The sequence below is a fragment of the Biomphalaria glabrata genome, chromosome 18 (genome assembly GCF_947242115.1).
Source record: "Biomphalaria glabrata chromosome 18, xgBioGlab47.1, whole genome shotgun sequence".
Taxonomy (NCBI): Eukaryota; Metazoa; Mollusca; class Gastropoda; family Planorbidae; genus Biomphalaria; species Biomphalaria glabrata.
The window spans coordinates 8,345,906-8,373,082 of NC_074728.1; the positions used below are offsets into that span (position 1 = coordinate 8,345,906).

General features: G+C 34.9%; 2 protein-coding genes across 10 annotated transcripts in view; one reads left to right on the plus strand and one right to left on the minus strand.

The window, feature by feature from the left end:
* The window catches only part of LOC106077984 (tight junction protein ZO-1-like), an 80,923-nt gene extending 73,852 nt beyond the window's left edge, over window positions 1–7,071 (plus strand). For all 9 annotated transcript variants that reach the window (XM_056017872.1, XM_056017877.1, XM_056017876.1 and 6 more), the window contains one exon: window positions 628–7,071. In XM_056017872.1, the coding sequence (XP_055873847.1) occupies window positions 628–725 (98 nt within the window). In that variant the 3' untranslated portion in view covers window positions 726–7,071. The remainder of the gene's footprint in view (window positions 1–627) is intronic.
* Window positions 7,072–13,496: 6,425 nt separating this feature from the next.
* LOC106077991 (atos homolog protein A-like) overlaps window positions 13,497–27,177 on the minus strand; it is a 38,665-nt gene continuing 24,984 nt past the window's right edge. Inside the window, exons 3-12 of the mRNA XM_056017075.1 lie at window positions 26,636–26,835; window positions 25,683–25,805; window positions 21,784–24,835; window positions 21,210–21,314; window positions 19,612–19,685; window positions 18,592–18,718; window positions 16,875–17,033; window positions 16,352–16,420; window positions 15,936–16,102; window positions 13,497–15,370 (exon numbers count right to left, since the gene is read on the minus strand). Coding sequence (XP_055873050.1) covers window positions 15,214–15,370; window positions 15,936–16,102; window positions 16,352–16,420; window positions 16,875–17,033; window positions 18,592–18,718; window positions 19,612–19,685; window positions 21,210–21,314; window positions 21,784–24,835; window positions 25,683–25,805; window positions 26,636–26,835 — 4,233 coding nt within the window. The 3' untranslated portion in view covers window positions 13,497–15,213. The remainder of the gene's footprint in view (window positions 15,371–15,935; window positions 16,103–16,351; window positions 16,421–16,874; window positions 17,034–18,591; window positions 18,719–19,611; window positions 19,686–21,209; window positions 21,315–21,783; window positions 24,836–25,682; window positions 25,806–26,635; window positions 26,836–27,177) is intronic.

Here is a 27,177-nt window from a genome sequence, read left to right on the forward strand (position 1 = left end):
TTTTTTAATTCAAATATCCAAAATGAATTTTATTTTGATTTTATTAACATCAATTTGTTTTGTATAATCAAGGCATGCATTGCCCTTTAATTCTATACCAAATTAAACGTTTTCTGATAACAAACAAAAAAGTTATTGAATTTTATTCATAACAAGTTAGTGAACTACAAATAAGCGAAATACATAATTTCATTGGAACATGAAAAATAATTACGGAGAGAAAGAGTTATAAGTTTAGACATTGACTTTACTGTATAATATAACATTATTAGATATCACAATGTGGTAACATTATAAGGTAACAAGCACCAATTTTTCTGTATGAATGGAGAAATAATTCTGGTTAGCCCAACAGAAGAGATATTTCTCAGCATTATTGGACCGTAATGAAAATTCTAAGATAGGCTAATTAATGTAAACTTTCACTTCAATCACATATGAGTCTTGAATAAAAATTGTAATTAATTTAAATTGGTATTTGAATGTTATCTTTTGTGATTTTCAAGTGTTTACAATTTTATTCTATTTTTAACATTTTATAATTTAAGTATCTTAGTACATTTATAATTAGAGGTTAAGTATTAATAGAATCAATAAATAATCAGATTTCTAACCATTTCTAACCAGGTCAAGCAACAGAGTGGCAGAACACAACATTAGCCGGCTCCGAGGCCAAAGGAAGAGTAGATCAAAACAGCGTCTCAATTTTGGTGGATCATTTTTGATACCATCTGGCCAGACTCCACAAACCTTTTTTTTTTTGTGTGTTACTGTTTCTTCCGTGATACTGCATATCATCTGATCTGTTGATGTTGCTGTATAATACATTGTAGTATTATTATTGCTTTGTGAATGTTGATTTTGAAAGCATGTTTGAAATCTTGATGATGATTTGTAATAATCATATTTCTAGAAGGGAATGTTTTGGAATCAGATAAAGGAAGAATACTTTGTATATTTTTTTTTACATTCTGCTTAGACTAATTTCAATGTATCCTATACAGAACTGCATGACCAGTAAAACTCTTTCCTAAAACATTCCGTAAACCTCAGAGATTATTTTACTTTGTACAAAACAGAAATTTGCTAAACAAATTGATATACACTATGCTTTCCTGGTAAACAAATGTTGTTTTTATTCAATTTTGCTATATAATAGACATCACTATTATCATTTGTGAATTCTATTTGTTTGAAATGGTTGTAATATATAGAAAGATTGAGTTGTTTTTTTATAAGCTGATGTTATGAAGTAAAGTCATACATCTATGCACCAAGCAGTATAGTACAGTTTTCTTTTTTTTTTTTTTTTTAAATACCAGGACAGTGTTTGTGTTACTTATTTTTCAACCCTTTATCATTTCTGCATTTTAATTTCTCAGACCAGTACCTGGCCAATGATATTGACATATATAACATTAAGTTTTATTTCCCTTTATTTTGCTAATTGCAATTTCCCTTTAATTGAAAAAAAAAAGATATATTTATGTCATACAAATGTAAGTCTATTATTGGTTGTTTTCTTGCTGGCTGTGCATTAGTTTCTTGAGTTGAATCGATGGAAACTGCTTAAGATGCACTAGAGTTTGGGGGACTAGCCAGACTGTTTAGTGAGTCTTACTTCATGTTACTTTAATGCATGCACTTCGACAGTCCACCAGTGAGTAGTGCTTTAATCTAAACCAATGAGAAGGTTAATGCTTAAATTTAAACCAATTAGGTGGTTAGTGCTTTAATCAACAAACATATTTCACTTTTTGATATTATTAGAAACAAAATTTTTTTTTATACTTTGTATTTCATTTATGTTGATAAGTCAATACGAACAACCCTTTTTATTGAGGGTGGGGAGGGGAGTGCTGTTATTTTCAGGCCTCTGATGATATATTACATTTAGTTTAATCAGTGCTTTTTTTTTTTTTTTTTTTTTGTAAGATCTATTTTTATTTCTATCTAATAATTGGCTTCTGAATGGGACTAATTAAAGGAAATGAACTATTGAGTGGAAGAAATTTTTTTTTAAGTTATTTTTTTTTAATATGTTATGCAAATTCATCATCAACTTTAGAGTTAAGCCCTACAAGTCGTCTTTGTATTTTCTATCCTAAGATTTCAACGTCTAGATGTAGACAGAATATTAAAACATAAGTCCTAATAATGGGAGAATACTCAATTACTTCGACGTAGAATTGATAAGGAACTTCTATGTAATGATTCTCTGAATTAAAGTTGCAAAGGGAACTTATTCTGTTAGCTACTTTAGAAGAGTTTTCAAAGGGCAGATTTCATCTGCTGCTACTGGTGGTTGTGACTGATATATACAGATACACTTTGTGAAATTTTTTATTTTTTTTCCTTTTGCGTGTGTGCCATTTTAATATTTAATTCTCTTGGAGCATCACAATACATATTTGTATTGGTGATGATTTTCAATTCCTTATGTCTGGAAATGTTATACTGTATTCTTCCTTGGTGAAAATATCAAGATGTAGAAAAAAAATGTAAACATCCTTATATGGTTTGTTTCATTTAGTTAAGTGACACTTTTATATTTGATTGTTATAAATGGTAAAAACTCATATTTTTTTTAACAAAATGTGTTTTGTGCTGCATATGATTTCAGTTTTATGGAATAGAGCTTTATGAAAGGTCATTTTTTATTTTGTCTTCTGTGACCTCTTGTATTGCTGGTACTTAACTTAATTTGTGTATTTCAAGTATTACTTGCATGTGTCTATGATGCATAATTTAAAAGTGTTCAGTTCTATACTCAATGTATAGAAATACTAAGCAGTTCAGGAAATGTACATAGGGCTTCCATACCATGTATAATATGTAGTTTCAAGGCGCTCCTGACAGAAAATTCTGGGAAATTATTTGTAATGTGATTTGCTAGTGTAAAACAAAAATGTGTGTAGGTCAAAATAATTTTTTTTTTCTTTTTTTGTTTTAGATGGAGCGATTATAAATTATAAAACAAGCATTTGGCCAAAACTGAAATGGTTAAAGTATATTGTGTTTTAATCTGGAATCATTTGTTACATTGTTTCAGATGATTTTGAGCTTTGTACATAGCCAGCTTACTTAGGTCAGTGTTTTCTGCCCGTACTTCTTTGTATGAAGTAATATTTGTCACTCATAACTTTGTTATTCAAGAAAGTTTGGATCTTTGTTCCTGATATGTTGATTCCTGCAGATTATTTTGATTGTCTAACATTCTTTCCATCTGGAGCAGTAGTCTTCAATCTGTTTGATCAAAAGTCTGTGAACCGGTGGAGGCCTAGTGCTTCAAAGTATTTCAAAAGTGGGTCATTGTCTTATTATAAAGAGATAAATATTTAAAAACTTGCTTCAGAAACATTTTCCGTACCCTGTGTTTTGTATTTATCCACATTCTTTACCCGACCACCAAAATGAAGTCTTGATGTAACTCTACTTCCATGTATGGTATCCAAGTGTCTTGCCATATTTTGATCTGTTCCTTATTACAACCTATTGACATTTTGCTAAAAATGAATTTTTCCTTCCAGCTATGCTAAAGAAATTATTAACTTTTGATTTTTTTTCCACACTTGTTTCATGGTGGCCAGCTGTCTGAACTGAGCTGGTAAATTAATAATAATAGTAGGGAGGAGGTACTAGTAGGGAAATGTTCTGGAGGCAGGTTCTACTATTTCATCATGTATACTACAATTTTATTGTTTTTGGTTAAGACTTTGAGGTCCTATCCTACGGGCACTGGTTGGAGTGGTGGATGAGTTGCAAGGATTTATTTTCTGCCTTTAAGATCTGGATCAAAGCTTCTCAATTCACCAAGCTCCCAATGTGCACTTGGTCTCAATGGTGGAGCTTCTTTCACCACATCTTAAGACTCTTGTAAACTATAGATCTAGAAAGTAGTGAACATTTTGTCAGTCCTATGGACCACAACATCTCAAAGAGGACTTAACATCTTATATGTCGCATATAAATTTTTTTATGCCAGGCATGTCACTAAATTATTTCGTCTTTTCGAAGAGTGACAACAAATTAAAGTTGTAGGAATGCATTGCTGTGTATTTTCTGTTTGATCATGAGCAAGACAATTGCAGGGAAAGGAGCGGGAAGGTTCTAGATATTTTTTGGGAAATTAAAAAGATCTTAACAGCTTAAGTATACTTTTAATAAATTTCCTAATAACAGTTTGACTACCTTCTCCTAGAATGACAGCATTTATATTTCTATTATCACAAGAAATCTTGAAATCACCTTTTTTGTCTATAATAATAATTGAATTGACTCATAATGTCTCAAGATGTCCTTGTGTGATTTGTTTTAACCTTTGTGATTGATTATAAATGCCAACTTTAGTTACACACAAGTTGCTACTTGTTTAGTATTACATTAGAAAATTTGACATTGACCTAATTAAAAAAATAATAATTGTATATTACTACAGATTTTTTACTGGCCAACCAAAGATCAAACTGAAGTGAAAATGTACACTAGTTTTAATATAACAGTATTAATAGTTACGGTGGGGACACAGTTTCCTCACCTCTATATTTAGCTTTTATGTTTTTCTGAACCTTATTTTCTTTAAAATAATTTTTGTTCAATCTCACATTCCTTCCTTTTGCCATCACTCTTTCTCAGGCAAAGTCTCAAAACGGGGGCACATTTTCTTAAGTGCTTCTTTAATTTTAATTTACATTGGTTAGCAACATTTGTTTTTATTGAATCCCTTATTTTTTGTAGTGAATAGTGTAAGACATTGAGCTCATTGTGTGAATATTATAAGCAGTGGATCAATTGGGAAACTTATGACATACATGACAACTAAATTCCTATTAAAAGGCTGGCAAATCATCTGGAAATGTTATTTAACCTTGGTTAGGCCAATTATAGAATATGCATCCTCCGTTTGGGACCCCTCAACTCAAGAAAACATTAAGAAACTGGAACAGACACAAAATAGAGCAGTGAGATTCAAAACAAACGAATATTCACATTTGACTAGAGTAACACCTTTAGTAAAATCACTAAATTTAGAAAGCCTTCAGGACAGAAGACTCAAAAGTAAAGTAGCAATTATACATAAAACACTGAACCATATTCTTCAAATACAAAAACAAAATTTAATAAAATACTCTGAAAGACACAAAGATAAAGGCACATTCCTCGTCCCATATGCTAGGACAAATTTGTACAAATACTCCTTCTTCCCTAGTGCTATTAGAGCATGGAATGGGTTGCCTGAGCTAGCCAGGAAAACCAGTGACTTGGCAGAATTTAAGTCATTGGTCAATATGCATGACTAAATGCATGACGCGTAGGACGTAATCATCTTCTTTTTTGAAGTAACGTCTTTATTATATAAGATAAGATAAATACTAGCTAACCATTAGAATTTCAACAACTAGAATTGAGATATTATAATGATGAATCCACCCTCTTGTAATGGAAATGAAACCTCTCATAAACTAAACTGGGGAAAATTATTTCTTTCATAAAAAATTAATTTCACTTTCTTGTGTAGAATGTCATAATATTTATGGTATGATACAAAATCTCTAGTAATGAATTATTATGAGAAGATGGTTAATATCCATTTAAAATGAATTGGTAACTAATAATTTCTTGCGAGATCAATATTAGTTCTGTAGAAAGTAAACAATGAGAATTTCATTCTATAGTAAAAATGGTTACAAATTGTATTTTACCTTGGGAATAAATTTCATGAAACTTAAAAGCTGGCTATTTCGACTTTTTTTTTTACAAAGCTTATAATTATTACTGTCTGTCTGGAATGATTCTTTTACAGGTTTTTCTCCCACTTCCCATTCTTGAATGAAGTTGAAGTTTTGCACAACTGATGACAATACATGAATCGATAGAAAAACAAAAAAAAATTAGTTCATCAGTTAATGTTAATTAATTTATTTAGTTTTATATTAAAAAGGCAAGTTTTGAGATATATGGCAGTGATTATGTGGTTCTTCCCATTAGATTAATTTTTTTTAAAGTATTTTTTAAAACTATTTAAAACATCTGGACTTGTTAAAGTCTGAACTTAAAACTTCAGTAATCTCAAAAATATTTTTTACCTTGACCTACATTAGAAAATCTGACAACAGTGGACATGACTTTGGTCTTGTGTGTGACAAGACATCTCAGATTGTTTACTAATAGGAAATGACTTTCTTGGCTACTATGTACTTATGGAATTTGGATATTCAATATATTTGGCAAATATGAACTGCACTTATCTATGAAATATCAAAATGTGTATTCTAAATTCAGCTTTTGTTTCTCTATTTTAAACATAAAAATTGTATCATTTGTTTTTTGTTCCTTGTGATGAAATAAATCTCTTTATCTATATTTGTACATAAAATATTTTATTCATACTATCAATATCATTTCATCGTTGATTGTTTTATGTTTACTAGTAATTTACTCTTTTTTTTTTTAACTTCAAACTATACACATTCTAAAAATAGTTGTTGTTTTTTTAACCTTGTCCCATGGTTTGGTTGTTGTGAAAATATAGTTTAATTTTTTTTTAAGTTAATCAAGTTGGAGCTGGAGAAAACTGTTTGAACAAATCTTTACAACGTGAAGTCAAAAAAATGGTTGTTATAAAATCAAATATTTTATTATTACACTATGTGAAAAATGTATGTCATTATTGCTACTGCTTTAGGCATTCCTAACAAATAAATTCGCTCACTCTGCATAATTTTATAGTCTTAGAAACCAAATGACAAATAAGAACATATTTTTGTTTAGTAACCTTTAAATTTAGCTTGCTATGTATTTTAACTTTAAAAACTTTATATGAAATTTTTTAAAAAGTGATAATGTGGCATTTTCTGACGGAGAAGTTTAAATTTAGTCGTCAACACTGTTGAAGAAATCATTCCCTCTGCTGTCAACATTCTAATGAGAAACAAGGCAAAAAATTAATTAATATAACCTGTTTTTTTTTTTACTTTGTGTCCTGATGTAATAAAAATGTAGAGAATAGAGAAATTGTTTTGTGCCTTTTGCCATTTCAAATTAAAGCATTTTTTAATACACCTTTACAAATATGTGTTGTTTATTTATATCTGAGATGAACTCCTAATGAAAAATCAGAGCAGGAAGAACTCAATCCTCCCGTAGTGCTCTGGCAAGAAACTGGGCCGTTCGACGTAATGCCTAGTAGCTACCATACAAGTCGAGTGATTGCTCAGACACGTCCCCCCCCTTATCTCTCGGAGCTAGGGACACTCGTACAAGATATGCGACTCTGTTTCGACGTTCTCGCCACAATGACGGCATCGGGAGTCGTAGTTCGGGCGGAACTGGGCAAAGTATGCCCCAACAGGACAATGTTCCGTCCTACACTGTGCAATGATTGCTTGTTCTGACCTCCTTAGCCGCCACCATGGATCGTCACGATCTGGGTGACGCATACGTGTTTTAGTAACCAAGTTGTTGCGAACGTAGGTTAGTCCCCGGCAGTCTGTGCACTTGCATTTAAATGCTGTATAGCCGGTTATACTGCCATTTCGCTTGCCAGTGATTGTCTGTTGTAGGCCTACGTCAATTGATCTCTCTTGGAGGAGTTTAGAGAGCTCTTACATCTTGGGATTACCCCACATATGTTTAGTTGTAGAATCGAGAGGGATCTGGCGTTAATGGGCTTAGTCTCTGTGGTGGGTTGGATCCCACTAGTATCCGATTGGTTCTGTTGTAACCCTGCCTTGCACCAGTGCTTGAGGTGCGCACTAGCGCACTGTTGAACGTAAACAGGAAGACAATAGAATGGAGAGAAGAACAGTGCATCAGGGATTTTGAAGAGTCTGAGTGTTTGGAAACTAAGAGGCCAACTTTTGTGCTGCCTGAAGGTTGTAGTAGGGACCTGGAGCGAAGCGGGGAATGCTGTCGTTGGTCCACATTCGGGTTAAGTAGCAAAGGACTGGTATACTTAGTAGTATATCATTATCGACAAGAGGTTGTGGCTGACGTCCAACAACCTGGTTCGTATCGGATCTCTGAAGGAGGTATGAATGCAGTGTACGCTGAGAAGAGGACTTTGGTGGAGAAATTTTAGCCCATTTGTCGCGACCTGACAAATTCCCCCTCATCGAGGTCGCAGGGCGACCAGTAGTGGACTTTTCGTGCCCAGGCCTGTCGCCCACTAACCGGGGCGCGGAGCCTGTTCGGGTCTGCTCGAGCCAGCTTTTTTTTGTGTGTCTGTACTTGTCATAGATGTATGGTCAAGACTGTTGGCGGCCTTAAGTACTGCTCTTATGCAGCAGTGTGCATGGCCTATACTCATGGAGGGCAAGGAAGAACCTGCTTCAACAATCATCACTACAGTTTGGCAAAATAGTTTCCTGCAGGGCAGGAGTGGGGTGGTACACGTTTTTTTTATATTCCCAGTATTGGAATTACCATTTATCGGGGCGAATTCCTCCACTAGCGCACCAGGGAACGGGCTATAGGTAGAGCCTAGCTCGTGGGCGCCAACCAGACCGCCCGACAGAGCCCGCTAAGGCCGCGCCAGTCAGTCCAGTCTTTGCCCAAAGAGAGACCCGCGAATCAGCCAGGACCCAGGAGATCCCGACCAACCCTCGAGTTGGTGTCTAGCGCTATTCGCTTTTCGGAGATCCCGTTAGGTCTCATATTCACCGTTTCCACAGGAGGGGGGGGGGCTGGACATAACAACTTTGATTGCACTTTTACACTTGCTGACCGCTCTTTCATCGGTAGCAAGCAACCAGTACCCTTGGCCACCCCCGTAGAGAGCGGGGTGTTCACTCGGCGACCACGATGAGGTGGTACTGGAACGCCGAGTTTATTTATATCAGCTTTTTTCTAAATGTTAAGAGGCCAGAATAAGTCTGTAGCCAATGCTAACAGAAATTATACATTTACAGAAATTATACATTTACAGAAATTATACATTTACAATGATTTTTTTAAAATATTATTTTGTTCAATAATGTGTCTGTTCGTGCATCGTCTTGTTTGTGTTTGTGTCTAATTTTGTTTGTAATGCCTCGCTCACGCACTGATGAAGTTTAGAGCAACTCTAGGGGGGATGAATGTAGTATTTCAACTAATGAAAGTATGTTAAAAAAACAACATAAAATATTTATAAATAAATAAAAATAAAAACAAAAAATAAAATATAGTAAAATTTCAAAATAAAATGTGCTATGGTTTTTGACATCTACAGCATGCTTATTGCCTAATGTTCTGCCTTGTTTATTTTTTTCTAATTATTTCTATTTTGTTTTTAGTATATTTGTATGTATGCATCGGTTTTTTTTCTTTTGCAACCCTCTCCCGCCGTTAGATCGTTTCACCATTATGTTTTTTAACCTTTACCAACGTCTAAGAAAACCCACCTTCTATTAACACATCTCATGTCCGACAAGAGAGAACAGAACTCTGGACTTATGTTACTGTAACATCAAAGGAGCATTCACATCTCGTGAAAAGCCACCACTAGGATTATCGGACCACAAAACAATACAACTGCTGCCTACTTTTACCGCACGAAACTTAAAGAAGGAAAAATCATTCAAAAAAACGTACAAGAATGGACTCAAGACAATATTCTCAAACTACAGGGATGTCTAGACTGCACTGACTGGAGTTTGTTTAAAGAGACCACTTCAAATCTGGAAGAATAGGTCGACGCAGTGATAAATTACATCAAATTCTGTGAAAACATGTGTCAGCACTAAGAGCATCAAGATATACCCCAACAATAAACCATGGGTCACTGCAAAAATAAAACGGGAAATAATCAAAAAGAAAAGAGGATATATGAGTGGCGATGGACAGACAAAGAAAATAGCTCAACGAAATCTCAACATCGTTCTTGAGGAACCAGCATCGAGGTTTTTTTTTTGTTTACAAAGCTAAAGAGAGTGGAAGTGCTGTCACGCTTCTTTTCGAGTTGTGAAAACAATGATGACCCAAAGTAACAGCTTCGAGTTTTTATGAGCGGAGTGTCGTCGCGCATCTTTTTTTCGCACATCGTACCTTTTAGAGAAATCAATGATGCCAAAGACGAAAATTTACTCCACGAGCCACTTGGATCGACCTGCATTGAGTGTAAAACTTCCTTATTTGATTAGATCTGTAAAAAACGTCCTCCATTTTCTGACTATATGATATGATAGACACAAATTTCCTTAAGCATCTATTTTTCAAAACATTTCATATTTATAGGTGTTAGTGCTACTGGGTGGAAATCATTTAAAGCTATCTATTTTTGGTTTCTTTGGTACTGGTACGATCTCTGAAGTTTTCCAGATGTGTGGAATTACGCACGTTTGCAACGAGTGGTTAAAGACGTCAGAGAAGATAAAATAGATTTGTTCTGCACATAGCTTGATTAGCTTGCCACTAGTTTGATCTGGTCCAGACGCTTTTGCTACGATTAGTCTTTTAAATAATAAGGTCACCTCATCTTCAGTTACAAAATTGACGTAGGGTTCTTGTTTTTATTTGGTCAGAGTGTTGAAAATTTCATTGTGTAAATCAACAAAATCTTCTTAGTTGAAACGAGAATAAAAATCATTAAGTTCGTTGGCAAATTTCTCCTCATTATCCACTGATGATCCTTCTCGTTTTGAGGCGAAGCCAGTTATTTTATTTAATCCCTCCAAGCATGCTTTTGAGTTATTTCCAAAGAATTTCTAAATTTTTTCTTTGTATGTTTTTTTTTTTCCTTCAATTATTGCTTTTTTTTCAGTGCCTTTTTTAGCCTATAGCCTGCCTTTGGCATACGTTCGTCTCCCATACGGGATACGTGCCCTGCCCAGCGTAGCTGTCGGACCATAAGAAGTCCCAGTATACTGTCCATACCGGCGTTCGCAAGGACATCGTTATTTGTAGTGCGGTCCTGCCACCGTATGCCCATGATGGAGCGCAAGCATCTTTGGTGAAAGCGCTCAAGAAGTCTTAGTTGTTTTTTTATAGTGTCCTTTTTGGTGAGCTAAAAGGTGGTCGACGTAACAGAGGCGCCCCACGGAAACGCTTCAAAGACCAGCTTAGGCATCAACTTTCCTTGGCTGATATAGAAGAGAGCACCTGGCTGCATGCGGCGTCGGAACGAGACAGCTGGGGGTCACTCACGAAGGCCGCGGGATACACATTTGAGACCAAAAGAAAATCTGCTGCCGAGGACAAACGCAGACGACGAGGATAAAATCTAAATCGACCACCTGCGGACAATGGTTATACTTGCCCTGGATGTGGCAAAATATGTAGGTCACAACTGGGGCTGCGCAGCCACGGGAAATATTGTATTCCTCACTAATCTTCGGACTCGAAGACAAGCCTTATTTTAGCCTATAAGGCCATATCATAGGAAAAGCAAGGTATTGTAGAGGTTGGCTGTACATCATCCATATTGGTTGTGGACCCATGTTTTCTGTCCTGAAGAAGTTAGCAATTGTTCCCCTTTTGTATATCATATATGTGTACAATCCTTATATAACTCTCACCATTTTCCCACCGTCACCATAGAAACACACCCACTCCATGTAAGCCAAACTGTATTCGATGCAACTCAGAAAATGTACAAATATCTGAAAGCCCAGAAAAGTACAATCATAAATGATACATTATTGCTGCTCTTAATCTATATCGGGGAAAAAAACAGTCGAACCATAGGCAGCCCCTGCAATACAGTCATTCACATTACCGTTACTGGTTCTACCTTACACTGGCCCTTCAACTTGTAATGGACTGTGGGTTTCATTAACGCTGAAATTGTTAATGCGTAAGGGACCCCCCAAAAAAAGCCTCTTGTCCATAATATGGCACTAAAAAAAATCTTTCTGTAACATTGAGATTTTCATTCATGGCAGACAAACTATAAATAGCAAATTTTTTGCTGAGACATCTTTGTTGAAAAAGTACAATCAAATGTGGCAGAGTTGTGCCCATATTTCTTTTTTACACTCTTTTTGTAAGACTTTCTGCGTTTATTAGTAGAGTTTGTATCGTTGCACAGTAAAAAGTAACCAAGAGGTTTTGTAATTCTGCACAAATCATTTCATTCAGACAAAATACAAGACCAAACTAGTTTGTCAAATCTTGAGTTTTCTTTATTTCACTAGTTTGAACAAAAAAAAAAAAACGAACACAAATACTTTCTTTAAGTTTTAGTGCTCACAACACTAACTAGTATAAGGAAATGTATCAATTAAAAAAACAAAACAAAGAAGGAAATTTGTTTGGTGAGAACAAAATCATTTGATTTATTATGATAAAATATGAAGTAGTATAGCAGTTTAAAAAAAAAACGCACAAACTAAAAATAAAATGACACAAAAATGAGTTTCCTAAATAAATATTAAACAATTCTGTCAATGCTGATCCACATCAGTAAAATAAATAAATAATATCAGTAAAAAAAAACAGAATTTTTATATTGCAGACTAATTTTGTGAATTAGTTTCTTGAAAAATATTTCTTGATAAAACTTGCAACTAGATAATAAAGGTTAAGATAAATATTGCTGGGGTGTGAAAAGGGCATGCACTCTTAAAAACAGACAATAAGAGAGTTACTTTGTCTTGTATTCATCTAACATTTCTAGAATACATGTATCTAGAATGCTCGCACATGGAAAAGAGTTACTTTGTCTTGTATTATTCTGACTTACACTTCTGAATACATTTATCTAGTATGCTCACACATCCAAAAAGAGTTACTTTGTCTTGTATACATCTGACACTTCTGAATACATGTACCTAGCATGCTCACACATAAAAAAAAAAAGTTACTTTGTCTTGTATTCATCAGAATTACGCTTCTAGACAAGGAAAAAGTTCTATATGCGGTTCACCTTAAAATGTCAATGTTACCAACATAAACAGAATCTACAAAAGCTTTGTATGCCAACAGTAATGCACAGCTACAGCAAAGTCACAGAATCTGGTCTAGACCTCAAACCAATTTGTCAACAAAACTTATAACAGCTCTTGAAAGCTATATAAACAGTAGAATTAAAAAAAATTGATGAATAAACTATTAATCCCTCAACTTTAAGATTGCTTAGTTAGGTCAATATTTATTGTAAAGACCATGAGGTGAATTCTATTATCCTTCACACTAGTCACTATCTTTTAGTAAAGAAGAAGGCCAGGAATGCTACAAAAGTTGTTTTTTTTTCTACTTTAGGGTCTCCTCTCTCAAGAGTTAAACCTGTATAGTGATAGCCTACTACTCATATGAGTCAGTCATTGTAGTCTCATTTTGTCAGAAATAAAAGTAGTAAAATGATAATAACAAAATAAAAACATATGGTTGTTGTGCTGGCATTCTTGTTAACCGTCAACCCCAGAAATATAATAATAATAATAGCTTTTATATAGAGCTACTTCCATGCTTATAGCATGCTCAGAGTGCTATGGTCCAATCTCATTTGTGGACCGGGGGGGGGGGGGGGGGGGGGTATCTTGGAGAAGGTTTTCCGTGCTGCCTTTAGGCCCTCAGTGAACACCCCTTCGTAGGTAGCCAAGACAAGCCAAGTGTCGTACTTAGCCCTCTTGACACCTATGTTAGCTGTACATTATCTGCTCCATGGACCCCAAGATCTGTAAGGAGAACTTTAGCAGCTACAGAAATTAAATTTACTAACTATATACTCCATTGTAACTTCGCAGTGATGATGACTAATATACAACAAATATCTATGGTACCCCAAATATACTAAAAACAGATTCTCATCACAAAACAGTGTAATATTGCAGCAGACCTACCACATAAGTTCTTCAATGGACATTCTTGAAAGTACACAATTTTAATGAGTTATGTTTTCTGTACGAATCTTGATCCTGGCTTGACTATAATAAGAATATTAGATCCATATGAGTAATATTAAAAATCTGTGTATTCTTCCTTTCATGTAGTGACAAGAGAAAAAATAATAGACTTTCAGATACTGTTACATTAAAATTTTAAGAGATTTACTCAAGAGTAAAGACTTAAAATAAAGGTAGACCTGCTGGAAATGAATGCAGCATCTTAACAAATTAGAGAAAAAAAATAATTACATCCTATGTGTATCCATTTATCAATCTAGTGGTGTGTGTTAATTAGAGACTTAAAATGTAAACATAACTAAGTCATTATTTTTCCAGGGTAAAACAGGCATCTTATTCCATGCTCAAATGGCGCGTGAATCTGAATAATTACAATCCTAAACTGGAAGGGAAAGGACAGTACTACTACTACTACAGACATGAACATTAAGACCAATGGTTCCCAAATTTTTATGTTCTATGACACATTTCATTTTTCCCATAAACATGACCTGTGACTGGAATTTGTTTTAAAAAACTGAGGCATATCAATCCTTCATCACTTATCAAAACTGGCCTAGATTCTTAATTCAAGTATAGAAAAAGCCAACTTTGCATTGAGGATACATCCGAAAATGTCAGTACATCAGCAGAGGGTATATTAAACTTTTTTATTGAAATATGTACTTAGAAAAATGAACAAAAGTTTCAGCTTTTGTAAATTTAACACATGTTTTCATTTAATTTATCCATACGTTTTAATGTTATCACTGTCAGAACAATAATGCATAACTTCTACACCGGTCACATGGCTGTCAAATCATAAAACAAACATAAAGATAATGTCATCAAATCAATCCATTCAAAAGAACATGGCTTGTTTTTGTTGGGGCTTTATTTTAATTTAAAAAAATGTGACAATATTAGAATTCAAAAAGAATCCTGAACAAGTCACAATAGAGATATTATGATAATTGGCGGGGTTATTAGATAACTGGATAGATACTTTAGTATCAACACTTTAAAATGATAATTGTATAGAAACTAAAGATTTTATTAACTAAACTTAATAAGAGAATTAAAAAATTAAGTTTTTTTTATGCTAAATAATACTTTCAAATAAGATGTTAGATTGTTGTTCTTACATAAATATGAATCATTTCAAAGTTTGGTGTGATTCCTTGAGTAAAACATGAGAACATCCAGCTATTTAATAGTTAAATTTATTTTTTCCTTGATTATGTCATAGTAAAGCAATTATTTACTAATTATGCCAACATGGTGTTAAATTGGTATCAACATTGGTTTCTTATGCACTTAATCATAATATATTTATTGCAGCTTTATAAATCTAATAGCTTAAATCTATTAGTTTTTTGTTTTTTTCATAAATTGTTAACATTATATGCAACTATTTCTTAGGGGAGTATTTTGGGTTAATTGGTCCTTCAGTGTAAGATTTGAGCTCATAGGATATATTTTTGGCATCAATATCCAGCTTGTGCCTGGCAAAAATCAGCCGGATATCAGTATGGAGGTAAATCTTGCCAGAGCGGCTGCTAGCACATCTGTTGAGAAAATGAGTAGTTAAACATATGACATGAGTAACTGAACATAAGACAATGACTATAATATGATAATAATCCTTAAGTTCATATCACTTCAACAACCCAGCAATGGTTAGTATTGTGTTGAAACCATGAACTCAAATTTCTCATATCTGTCAAATACCAGAAATATGATTTAAAATATATGACAGGTGCCTACATAACTCCTTAAAATTTAGAAAGCAAAGTCGTCTTCATTAAAAGCACAAGTTCAGTGGTCTTATTTGGCAAGTTTCAGTTGTTCCTTCCAAAATAAAGATTATTATGCTCTAGTCCAAACATCTAGCAGAGCAGTAAGGAATGACAGTGGCAGGCCAGAGTAGCCAGAAAGCCATCCTGCAGTTATGGACACATGGCAATCAGTACAAAAACTTTGAGATCTTTCTTTGCAGTTGAAGCTGACCACAATGTCATGGCCTAACGTAAGTGAGGCAGGGTTTGAGCCATTGATTACCTACAAATCTATGTTTTACATCTTGGAATGTTGTTGCCAACTATTGAAGTACAGAGCCGAGGCTGAACATACCTTAAATGTATGAGATATCGCAGAAATGAGGGAGCAGTAGAGTTGTTGTCAGTGGGGCTGTAAACCGTGCGCTGGCGGATGAATGTCTGTGAGGAGGCTGGCATGTCTGACAAGTCATACATCACTACAAACATTTTCACCACAGTTTTATTGGGGTTAAACAAAGTCTGAAAGAAAGTGGAAGAATATTTCTGTAATGTCTTAGTCAATGTACAGTAATGGTTGAGTGAAACTGGTAGAAGGTATATTTCATTTGCTATGGTTATATGTAATGCACAAATTGTATGAAAATTTCCTCAAAGGATAATAAAGATATTATTATTATTGCTATGATTATTGTTAAGGAAATGTGTAAACATTTATTCGTACGGTTAAGAACCATGATAGAAATAGAGAGGAGAACTATATCTACTTACAACTTGAACAGTTCCTTTCTTTGGTATGTGATAACCTTTTTTACTGACAACTTCCAAGTTTATATGGCCCTGGACAAATATTAAACACATTAGACATGCACATTGTAGTTGTGAAAACTTTTAAAATTTTTTTTTTAAACTCTAGAATTCAAAGTAAGAATGAACAAAAAACCTAATCAAAATGTAGCTCTGTTGATCTTACAGACATTCTTTCAACAAAGAAGAGAAATAAGTCCTAAACATTTATGAGGACCAAGAAGATCTAGGCCACACTTCTTTAGTTCATTTTAGTTTAGTTCATCTAAAACATGTAAACATTTCATAAAACTTTTTTTAGTGTTTTAAAAACACTTTTTTACTTAAATGAATTATGGGAATTTAGCATTACAGATTACTGAAAGTTTTTGTTGGCCACAGTAAAAGATACCTCGACATCAAAATACACTTTGAAACTCATGAAGCAACATATTTGGTGGATGCATCAGGAAACAATTTACATAAGCATGCACACAAAGCAGCTTACCAAATAAGGTGATGGAGCGTTATCCTCGGATAATGCAAAGAAGAATGCTGAGACTGGAAGATAAAGATGTTTCGGGCAAAATGAACCACTGGCACCAACCTCAGCAGAAAAACCTTCAACTGTACCCACAGGCTCAATTCGACCATTCAGTATAGATTCCTACAGAAGGTAAAAGATAAAGACTCATTACCTAATGATGTAAATAAAAGTCAAACTTAAGGAACTGTGTAATTTAGAATATGTGGATGAAATTTTTAGGTAAGTTTGTACCTCAAAATGTATATACTTTTACTTTAGTCTTGACTGATTTGTTAAGCACTTTCTATTTCAAGCACCATGTAAAACAGTCACATGAAAAGCCTAGTAGCAGCTAGGGGGGTGGACTTGGATGTCTGGAAGTCCCCAGAGGTAGAAGTATCAGAAGCCCCAAATTATTTTCAGAACAAAAGAAACTTTTTTTTCCCAGTCAAACCTTTTAAAAACTTATTGCCAACAAATAAAATTATTTAAACAAAGTATGTAGTAATTGGTTAAACTCGAATACAATTCATTAAAAACTAATAACCATGTTAACCAATGAAACTTAACAAGCTTTTTTTCTCTATTGTGAGAGCCTTCTCTCCCCAGGACAGTAGTCCCAAACTGACCTCCCTCTTGAAACCTTTTAAAACTTATAATACATAGCAATCCCATCTGCAATATCTGGGCAAACAAATCCATTAGCCTGGAGACCACATCAACCTCTTCAATATAATCATTGTCCCAAAGGCCACCTACGCCTGCGAGATGTGGAAGTCATCCATAAAGGTTGAAAAGAGGCTATAAATGGCAACCAGCAATGGTTGAGAAGGATCCTAGGAAAAACAAACTGAAATCATGTCACCAATATAAAAATCCTTTCCCACACTGGCTTTCCCTCCCCCCTCCAAATGAAGTGGTGAACCTATGTTGTTGTAAATTTGCAGGACATATCCTTAGACAAGATGAAACATGTTTACAAAAGTCAGCCAAAAAGAAAAAAAGCAAAAACAAGGCCATCCACATGTAACAAGATGTCACACTTTCTTAGATGTCCTATAATCTATGGGCAGCTGCTGGCAAGAGGCTACTAAAAATGACTGTGACCTATCTCTGTGAAGAGAGCTTGCTTCACTAAGTGCTGAACAAAGTGGGAGTCTAGAAGTAACTGTGTGTAGTTAAGGAGAAGAGAAAAAAAATTACAGTGACCTTGAATTAAGTAGAACAAGATTGTTTTAAATAGACTAAATGCTTTTATCAAAAGAACAAAAAAAAACCAACTCCCAAGACCAAGATAGAAGACTCATGTCATAATTAGTGGAAAAACTGGCATCAATGATAAGTGATAAGTCTTTGGGTCAGGATTTTGTGATTTTACCATCACAAATGAGATACAAGAAACTGATAGCAAAGAAAAACAGACACAAAAACTTTTTTGTTCCCCTGGCTATCAAATCACTAAATAAAATAAAACTATCTGATATAAACTTTTCGCATGTAAATTATGAGTCAGTCAGGTGTGAATGTATATTTTTTTGTTTTTTTTTATGTAATGCACAAATTGTAAAGACAAATTTCCTAATGGATAATTAAGATTATTATTATTATCCACATTTCTAGTTATGGAAACAGATACCATTCTTTATGATCTTGCCCTTTCACTAATTCTTCAAAATGAGCAGAAATGAAAATATATAACCTCAAAATTTCCCAGCAAACAATTGGTTGATGCTGGTGCACTTGTACTTAGCGCTCTTTTCCTCTCTTCTTCATTCTCTGGACTCTTGGCACTTCTGTTCATTGCCAACTTGGAACATGAAAATGCACTGCAAGAAAAATGCCATTTTTAGTGAATGAAATTTTGAAAATTACTTTAATATGTAAGTGCTACTAATTTAAATGTACTTGTCAAACTCAGTAATTGAAAGTATTCAATGAAAATGTCTAAAATTATTATTTGTCACATAATAACTGCCAATTTTGTTTTAACTGTATAATCAATAGCATGTTTACATTTTAAGAAACAACAGTAATATTTCAATAGTACTAAAAATAGCCAATGGAGTTGCAATATTAGAGAGGACATAAATACAAGAGAATACAATAAAGCGGGTGAGTCAATAAGTTTCAAGCTTCATGTTGAGTCTACTTTTGTGAATCTATTATTGACATTATGATATATTGTGTGATCATGATTTCTACCTGAGGAATAAAACTTGTTTTTTTTTTCATAATGAAAATAAAGTAAAGTTCCCCTTTCAGACCTTACAATCTATGTGGCAGATGATGTAAAGGTCATCTGCTTCTGTGGCCCATGGTAAACGAGGGTGTCATGTGGCCAGCACAACAACCAGGCCCTTTTACTTTTCCCCACCTAATGTGAGGTACCCATTAGAGATGGGTGGATTCAGAGACATCCTAAAGATCCTGAAATTAAAATTCCAGTCTTCTTTGAGATTCAAACCAGAGATTCCTAGGTTCAGAAGACAAGGCTTTACCAATCAGCCATCATGCCTCCATTTCATAAAATTGAATTAACAAAGATTTGGATCATCAGATTTAAATTCTAAGCACATTTAAACATTTTCATCACCCACTTCCATTGTCACAGAATTTAACACATCCCTTTGCTTATTGGTAAGGAATAAGATCAAGCTGCATAACCCTGTATCACTAAACCTGTTGTCTCTAAAAATATATGAAAGAATGAAAATCTTACTTTTTAAGAGCTCTTGTGTTTAGAAGATTAGCATCATAATCAAAACTGCCCCCTGGATTCCTTTTTAATGGTGCCTAAAAATTTAAAGAAAGTTGGGTTAATAAATTAAACAAGGTAAAAAAAAATGTGTTAGTCTACAAATATCTAAATTTAGACAAGTCTTCAAATGTCCAAATTTGTCAAAATCAAAGTTGAGTTCTAGCTCAAAAACAAATAACATCATTCGACATCCATTCAAAGGCTCTGACATAATATCCAAATAAAATAATTCATGTCATTTTTTATCTTGGCACCTGCCAGCTACACTCTTTTCGCATCATTCTAAGCAAAGAGAGAGAGTAATAGTATAAATTCTATAACTGTATCAATAAACAATCAAATAATTCAAAACACAAGAAGAATAGTAAGCAAATATGGATTTTTGTTTAAAATTGTAATATTCCCTATGGTGATATCACCAGAAAAGGTGGAGGCAATAGACCTCACAGACATCGTCAAGGCCTTGAACATTTACAGAGAGGAATCTGTCAGAGTGAGGTACTGCTGCAGACCTGCCACATTATTAAAAAAATGTTCATCAGACTCTGTTAAGGGGACTACAATGAATTTTGTTGAAGGAATCACAATCTTGGCAATTCCAAAGAGTGACTATTTCATGTTTCAAATAATAATACTCAATATTGCAGGTTTACTAATTCCCTAACCTCAATCCTTTATTTGACAAATATATTTAAATCTCGTTTATTTTGGCTAAAAATAAATGCACAAAGGTTTTCTTCTAAAAAACAATGAGGTCATCACTGATTCTTATTTGTAAATGTGAGAATTATTCATTTAAAAGTCACATGATCTTACATAAATTATGCCTATTAGCATTTAAACTGAAGAAACATTAATCTTAATATAAACAAGGTTACAAAGACAGTTTGTGTGTGAAACACAAACTCACAATCGGCCCCTGAAGTGGTCCACCCAGGCAGGTAAAAAGGCAGATTTCAATATTTTCAGGAAGAATATCAGAATGAAATCCTATCAAAGGCAAATGACAGAAGAATGGAGAAAGAAGGTTGACCTATCTTGTGTGGTGCCCCAACGGTGCAGAAAACCATGGGATAGGTGAAAATGAAGTCAGAGTTGGATGTCAACCTGATATAAATGATGCCATATAATGATTATCTAATTGTTTTATAAAGGGTCCATCTCACATTGAAAGCCTCCAGAAAAAATAAATTTCCTCTGTTTTACGCTGCAGTTCACGCGATAATATGAAAAACTACTTATTGATTGTTGTTTTAAATTATGTTTCACTTATATGCATATTAGATTTTTTTCTCTTTGAAAAAAAAAGTAAACATTTTTTTAAAATGTAGCTAGTATGACAGAACTTACTTAATTTAGCAATACATTTGTAAAAAAAAAATTTTTAATAGTGTGTATTCCCCTTTCGGGGGCTGCTAAAAATTGGTTATAAAGTTGCAAAAAAGAAATAGTCACTTTAAAAAAATTGACATTCTTTCGGCACAGGAATAGGGATGCAGGCAAAGCATAAATTATTTTTTAAAAATCTTTTATCTGCATGTGATACAAAAAATTCTTACAGGACTAGACTGTGTAGGAAGACCAGAGCGACTGTTAAAAATCATAGAAGCACTCTTCACTGCCATCTTACGTAAGCCTAGTTGACTGGTGGTGTCGACCTTCCTCTGGAAGTTAAACAAGAAAAGTGAATTAGTTAATCTGAAAATTACATGAAGAATAATTTAACAGCCAACAATAAAAAAATCTCAAGTAAAAATGTAACAAAAATATTTCTTTTCTTTAACAAATAAACAATTGTAAATGTTGTTGTTTGACTTCAAATATTTCTTAAGAGATAATAATTAATGTTTTTTCTCTTCTTGATTAATTTTTTTAAATCGTGGTATCAAGCAATTGGGTGCCAACGTTGAGTTCAAATAAATGGAGACTGAATTTTTGTGGGTGGGTTAGGATGTATTTCTCATGTGCCCAACATATAGCTTAGAAGCCTCTTACAAATTCTTCCTTTATACTAATTTCTACTATTGGATGGGGACAAGAGTGCACTTTTATGTTGGCATTCAGAGATGTTTGCATAACGCAGGGAATTTTAAAACTCTATAAACTGACCTAAAGAAAGAAATGAAATTTTACCATCATCATCCCAGGCTGAGCAGACCTCTGACCTTGTGTGTTTTCTTCCCTGTCCATGCAGCTAGGGGTGGACACTGTCCGGTGAGGTGGCACAGAGGTCCAGCCTGGAGGATCACCATGCAAGGGTGGGGAGCCAGACATAGGCTTGGATTCATAATTAGTCCTTGATCTTATTTCTGGGTTGCTCTCCAAAGAGAGGCTTGACACCATGTCAGATGTGGAAACGGTGTGCAAGTCAGTGCTAAACATAGTTGATACGTTTGTGGATTGGGAAGCAGAGTTGTCTGACAAGTAGAAAACCACATTGGCATCATCGCTGTTTCTTTTGGAGGAAAGGCCAAACTTTACAGCCTCTGCGGTGACCTTGATGGTCTTAGATTCACTAGAGTTATGCCAAAGATTGTCCTTTTGTAAAGGCACTGAAGAATGTACATACATGGAACCATTTTGTGTCTTTTTGGAAGTATTTGAATGAGATTCTGAAGATATATTTCTCTGATTAACATCACAAGTGTCAGAATTTATGCAATTGCCAGAATTGGTAGCCGTTTCGATGTCTGATTTGATAAAGTCAGTTTCCAATGAGTTCTCAGTCCAGAAGGAACTGGTTTGACTGGCAATCAGTGGATTGGTATTGCTAGAAGTTGACAAAAGGTGGGAAGACTGTCGGACATCCCTATCACAATGAATTGAAAGACTAGAGTATGATTTATTGGATTCTTTAATGGTGGGTGTGTGGGTGGGAATACACTGACCTTGACCATCACAATGCGCTAGCAAACTGTTAAGACACTCTGATTGGTCAGATGATAAGTGCTTGCTATTGCTGTGATTGGCTCCATTTTGACCAGAGGTCAGTATGACTGAGTTTATAAGATTGGTTGGACTTAGAGATGAGTTAAGGTCATGAACTTTAGCCTGAATTAAAGGTTGCCTATCACTATCTGTTGAAAGACTTAAGGTAACATTGTTTTCTTTATTGTTGTATAAAAAAGGATTGACAGCTGATGTTGAAGTGGCATCCATGCTGTTCTTGAAAGATGTTTCGGTCACAAGACCATCTGGGCAAACCAGCTGCTCTGAAGATGATACTTCATGAAGACTAGATGAAGGCACACATATTGACGAGGACGATGAGGAAGAAGAAGACAAACTTGGTGAGCTTGTGCATGTATGCTGGTCTTCCAAGACATTCTGGAGCACGTCATCACTACCTACTGCCTGACTTTCAGCAAAGCCTTCATGACAAGTAGTTTTCAAGGAGTGACTCGAATTGTACATGAATTCATCTCGTGAATTATGCATACCAGGACAAGGCTTAGAAGAGCTTTCAGAGTCTTCAAACTTCACTGAGTCAGCTTGTACAATTGTGTTGTCAGACACATCCATGGAGGTTTTATCTGCTAGGTCTGTTGACAATGCATTTAAGCAGGACATATATTTGCTTATAGAGCTGACATCCAGAACACCACTAAGAAGTTTGTCTTTGAAGTACTGGGATTCACATGTTTCACCAAAATCGATACATTTCTTTTGAGATGGCTGAATATGGCTGTAGTCATGAGGAATATCACAGGAGAAAAGAACTTTTGGACTGTGCAACACTTTCGTCTGAGTTGAAAGGTCAACCTGGACAAAGGAGTCACTGTTAGCATCATAAGATACCAGTGGTAGCAAATTATCTTGGAAAAGTTTTCTAGAACAGGGAGCATGAGGTTTGTTTTGAGAGATTGGTCCATCTATCACAATTTTACTGGAGACTTCCTTGGTTGCTGCTGCTCTGCCACTTATATCCTGGTAAGTGGAGAGAGAGTTGGGGCTATATTTTGCTTCTGTCTCTTTTGGAACAGATGATGAAAAAGAGCAGGAATCCGAGCAGCTCACCATGGGTTTTTGAGAAAAGGTGTTGTTGTAGCTCAGATCACAAGCCTTTTCTACCATCGTTGTATCAGGTCTGCCTTTAAAACTAATAGTCATCTGGTTTGGAGATGGCACTGGCGTGCTGTCCGAGTCTTCATAAATATCATAAACATGTGGAACCATGATTGACAACTCAGAGAAACAGTTGGAGTCACGATTGAACTTTCCAACCACATCCTGTGCACTCATACCATCCATAAATGTCTCTGAACTATTGTATGAATGTTCTGAAAACTTGGCAGCTGGCTCCAAAAATGTCTGGCCAAGATGGCAGCTTTCAGGGACTGTTTTTATTTGTCTGTGATTTTTGGTGCCAAGTCGTTTGGAAAGTTTATCTATGTATGCCCTTTCACAAGATTTTCTTTGAAAGAGTTCAAAGTCTTTGTGTTGACTTAAAAAAAGATGTTCTGCCAACTGTGAAGTACCTATGGACTTATCACTAAATGTCATGACTTTATCCTTTGCGCTGCCAGCAACAAGTCCTACCATCAACTCAGATTGGTCAAACATGTCTTCATTTGTATCTTCCCAATTGAACATGTCATGGTCAAGATTTTTTTGAAACTTTGTCTTCCTCTGATCTATTCTCTCATCTTTCTCTCCATCTTTTTTCTTCACCTTGTTGCCTTTCTTCCTTGCTCCTTCTCGGTCAGTCATTAATTTTTTCTGAGTGGAGCTTTCATTGTAGAACTTAGCCTGCAGCTTCTGGTAGTTTGTGGCATCATTTGGTGGATAATTTTCTGACTTACCACCAATTGAATCAGATTTTTTTTGCTTATACCAGCCGTTCTTTTCTTCACCAGCCCTCTTAGAAACTGCACCTCTGGAGGACTTTGCCGAGGATGCAGAGTGGGTCCCTGCTTCCACAGAGCTCCCATTCTGTACAAATCTTGAAGAACTGATTCGAGCTGCCTCATCTGTAGCATCATGCTGCCACTTGTCTCCTGCTGCCTGTGACTGGCTCTCAGAGGATTTGCTGAGAGTACATAGCAGGATGGGGACACTGGGTTGTCTCTTGAGCGACAGTACACTGACTGTCACCTCTGTGTGTTTGGCAGAACAAACTGGGAAAGTGTGTTTGTCTGGCGGCTCTGAAAACTGAAGGTTGGCCTCCTCACCAGGTGCATAGACTCTGTGGGTGAATGATAGAAATACATATGAAAAAAACTTTCACTTGTATTTATTTATATATACATTTATTCTTAGAGAGTAGAACACCCCTGATATCTAGATCCAACATCCTAATTCTACACTAGTAAAGATCAAGGTGGATTAATTGGTGTGATTTTTTTTGTTAGGATTCAAAGACAATTGAAGTCCAACGAGCTGTTAATGGGTACCACATATGTAAATTGTCATGAGAGTTGAGAGTTTGTCTTTTAGGCCCTCTCCATTGGATTGGATGAAAACAATCTTTCTGTCTAAAATAGTTCCAAAGAGATGCAATCTAACATAGCTGCATTTTCTGACGTGGCCTACTTGGGCACTCAGGATTAGAGAGCCAGGTCTGACTACCCAAGAAGGATGTCACATTCTTTCACTAAGCACAACCACTAACACAGGAGATCCTCATTGGGAAAACAGCCAATTAAGAAATGGTTTGGGGGAAATAGTGACAGAAATATGAAGCTTTCTATGAATTTAGTTCCTTATAAGTGTTTTATATTTCCCTATTGAGCTTCCCTATTTCTCTCTATGGATGCCATGCTGAAGGAAGACTGAGAAATATTTCTAGGCTAATGGGTAACAAACATCAAACGGTGAAGGGGAGATGGTGATGTTGTTTGCTAAATAACAACCCTTATAAATAAATGTCAAGTGACAACAACCTGTTTTCATTATTATCATGCAAAGCTCTAATCATAAAGGCTTGACTTAACAAATTATTACAACCTTAACCCTCCTTTTATGTTAAAACTTTAGGTGAAACAATACAGTGGCTAACAAAATTACTCTTAAAAAAACAAACTCAAACTGACCTATATACCAAATATCCAGGCAGTTTCCCTCCTGTGGAATACAACCAAGAACTGATCTGGGAGAAATGTAGATATGATCTCACAGCTTGGAGCAATAAGTTGGAAGACATACCTTCATCTTGCCTACAACAAAAACATAATACAAATGCAACACATACATGGTGGCAAGACTTTAAAGCCTTATGCTGCTTAAGTTCAATACAAATACAACTCAAGAAAAAGCATTGAGAATACTAAATACGCCTAATGTGGCTAAGCAACATAGAAACAGAGCCAGTGTTAAACTGTCTGAATGGGTCCAAACTACTGATGCCCCTAATGTAATCTACTTTTCAAGGTAAATGGTTCGATTCCATATCCATCTTTAAATGCATAGCAAACGAAGGTAAAGCTTATCCAAAGAAAACTTGTTAAATGCAAATTATCCTTAATTTTCCAATGTTTTATTATATGTATGCAGATAATGCTTTTTAAAGCTGATTGGAAGAAATGTCAAAATATTTTTTTAACCCCACAATGTTATAGCAAAAAGTAAACTTTCCCTTTTAGACCTTGCAGTCTATGGGGCAGATGACGTAATGATCATCTGTTTCTCTGGCCTATGGTTCATGAGGGTGTATTATGGCCAGCACAACAACCTAACTTCTATCTATACCTTTACCCAACTAATGTCAGGTACTCATTAGAGCTGGGTGGACTCAGTGGCACCTGAAAGATCCCTGCAAAAAAATCTCAGTCTTCACCAGGATTAAAAAAGAAAACCTGGGCCCCCTGGTTTGAAAGCAAAGTGCTTTATCTCTCAGCCACCACATCTCCTCCACTATGTTATACATATAATATTTTCTTCTTCAAAAACCATTTATTTCTCCACATGTCTTTAGCCTAACAAATTAACTCAACTTTTGATAATATTTATATGAAACCTAAACCCTAACCTATATATTTTTTATTACCTCCTCCTCAAGCTTTTGATTGTCCATCTCTCAATAAGGAGGGAATTTTCTTCAGCTGCTAGGGCTCCATTTCCTTCTGTGGCCAGGGATTCCTGTAGGCCATGGTAACATTCAGGAAAGAAAAGTATGTCCAAGCAAATAGGGATGTTGTTATGGTACAACTGGTGAGTCTGGCAACAGAATTCACTGGCTCTGGTGCACTGTGGGATAGAAACATCCATTTTAAGCAACTCTATAATATATGATACTTTATGAAATTATATGCACTGTGGGATAGAAACATCCATTTTAAGCAACTCTATGATATATGATACTTTATGAAATTATATACACTAAATTACTCTTCAGTAATCATCAGATATAAACTTTTGACATGTAAATAATGAGTGAGTCTGGTGTGAATGTACATATTATTATTATAAATTTGTATGTTTTGTATAAATTATATTTGTTGATATTTTCATTGAGAACCTTCTTATCTAAGAGAATGACATACTTAGAAAAATATTTTGTACTTCATGCAACAAAATTTAAAATATAAT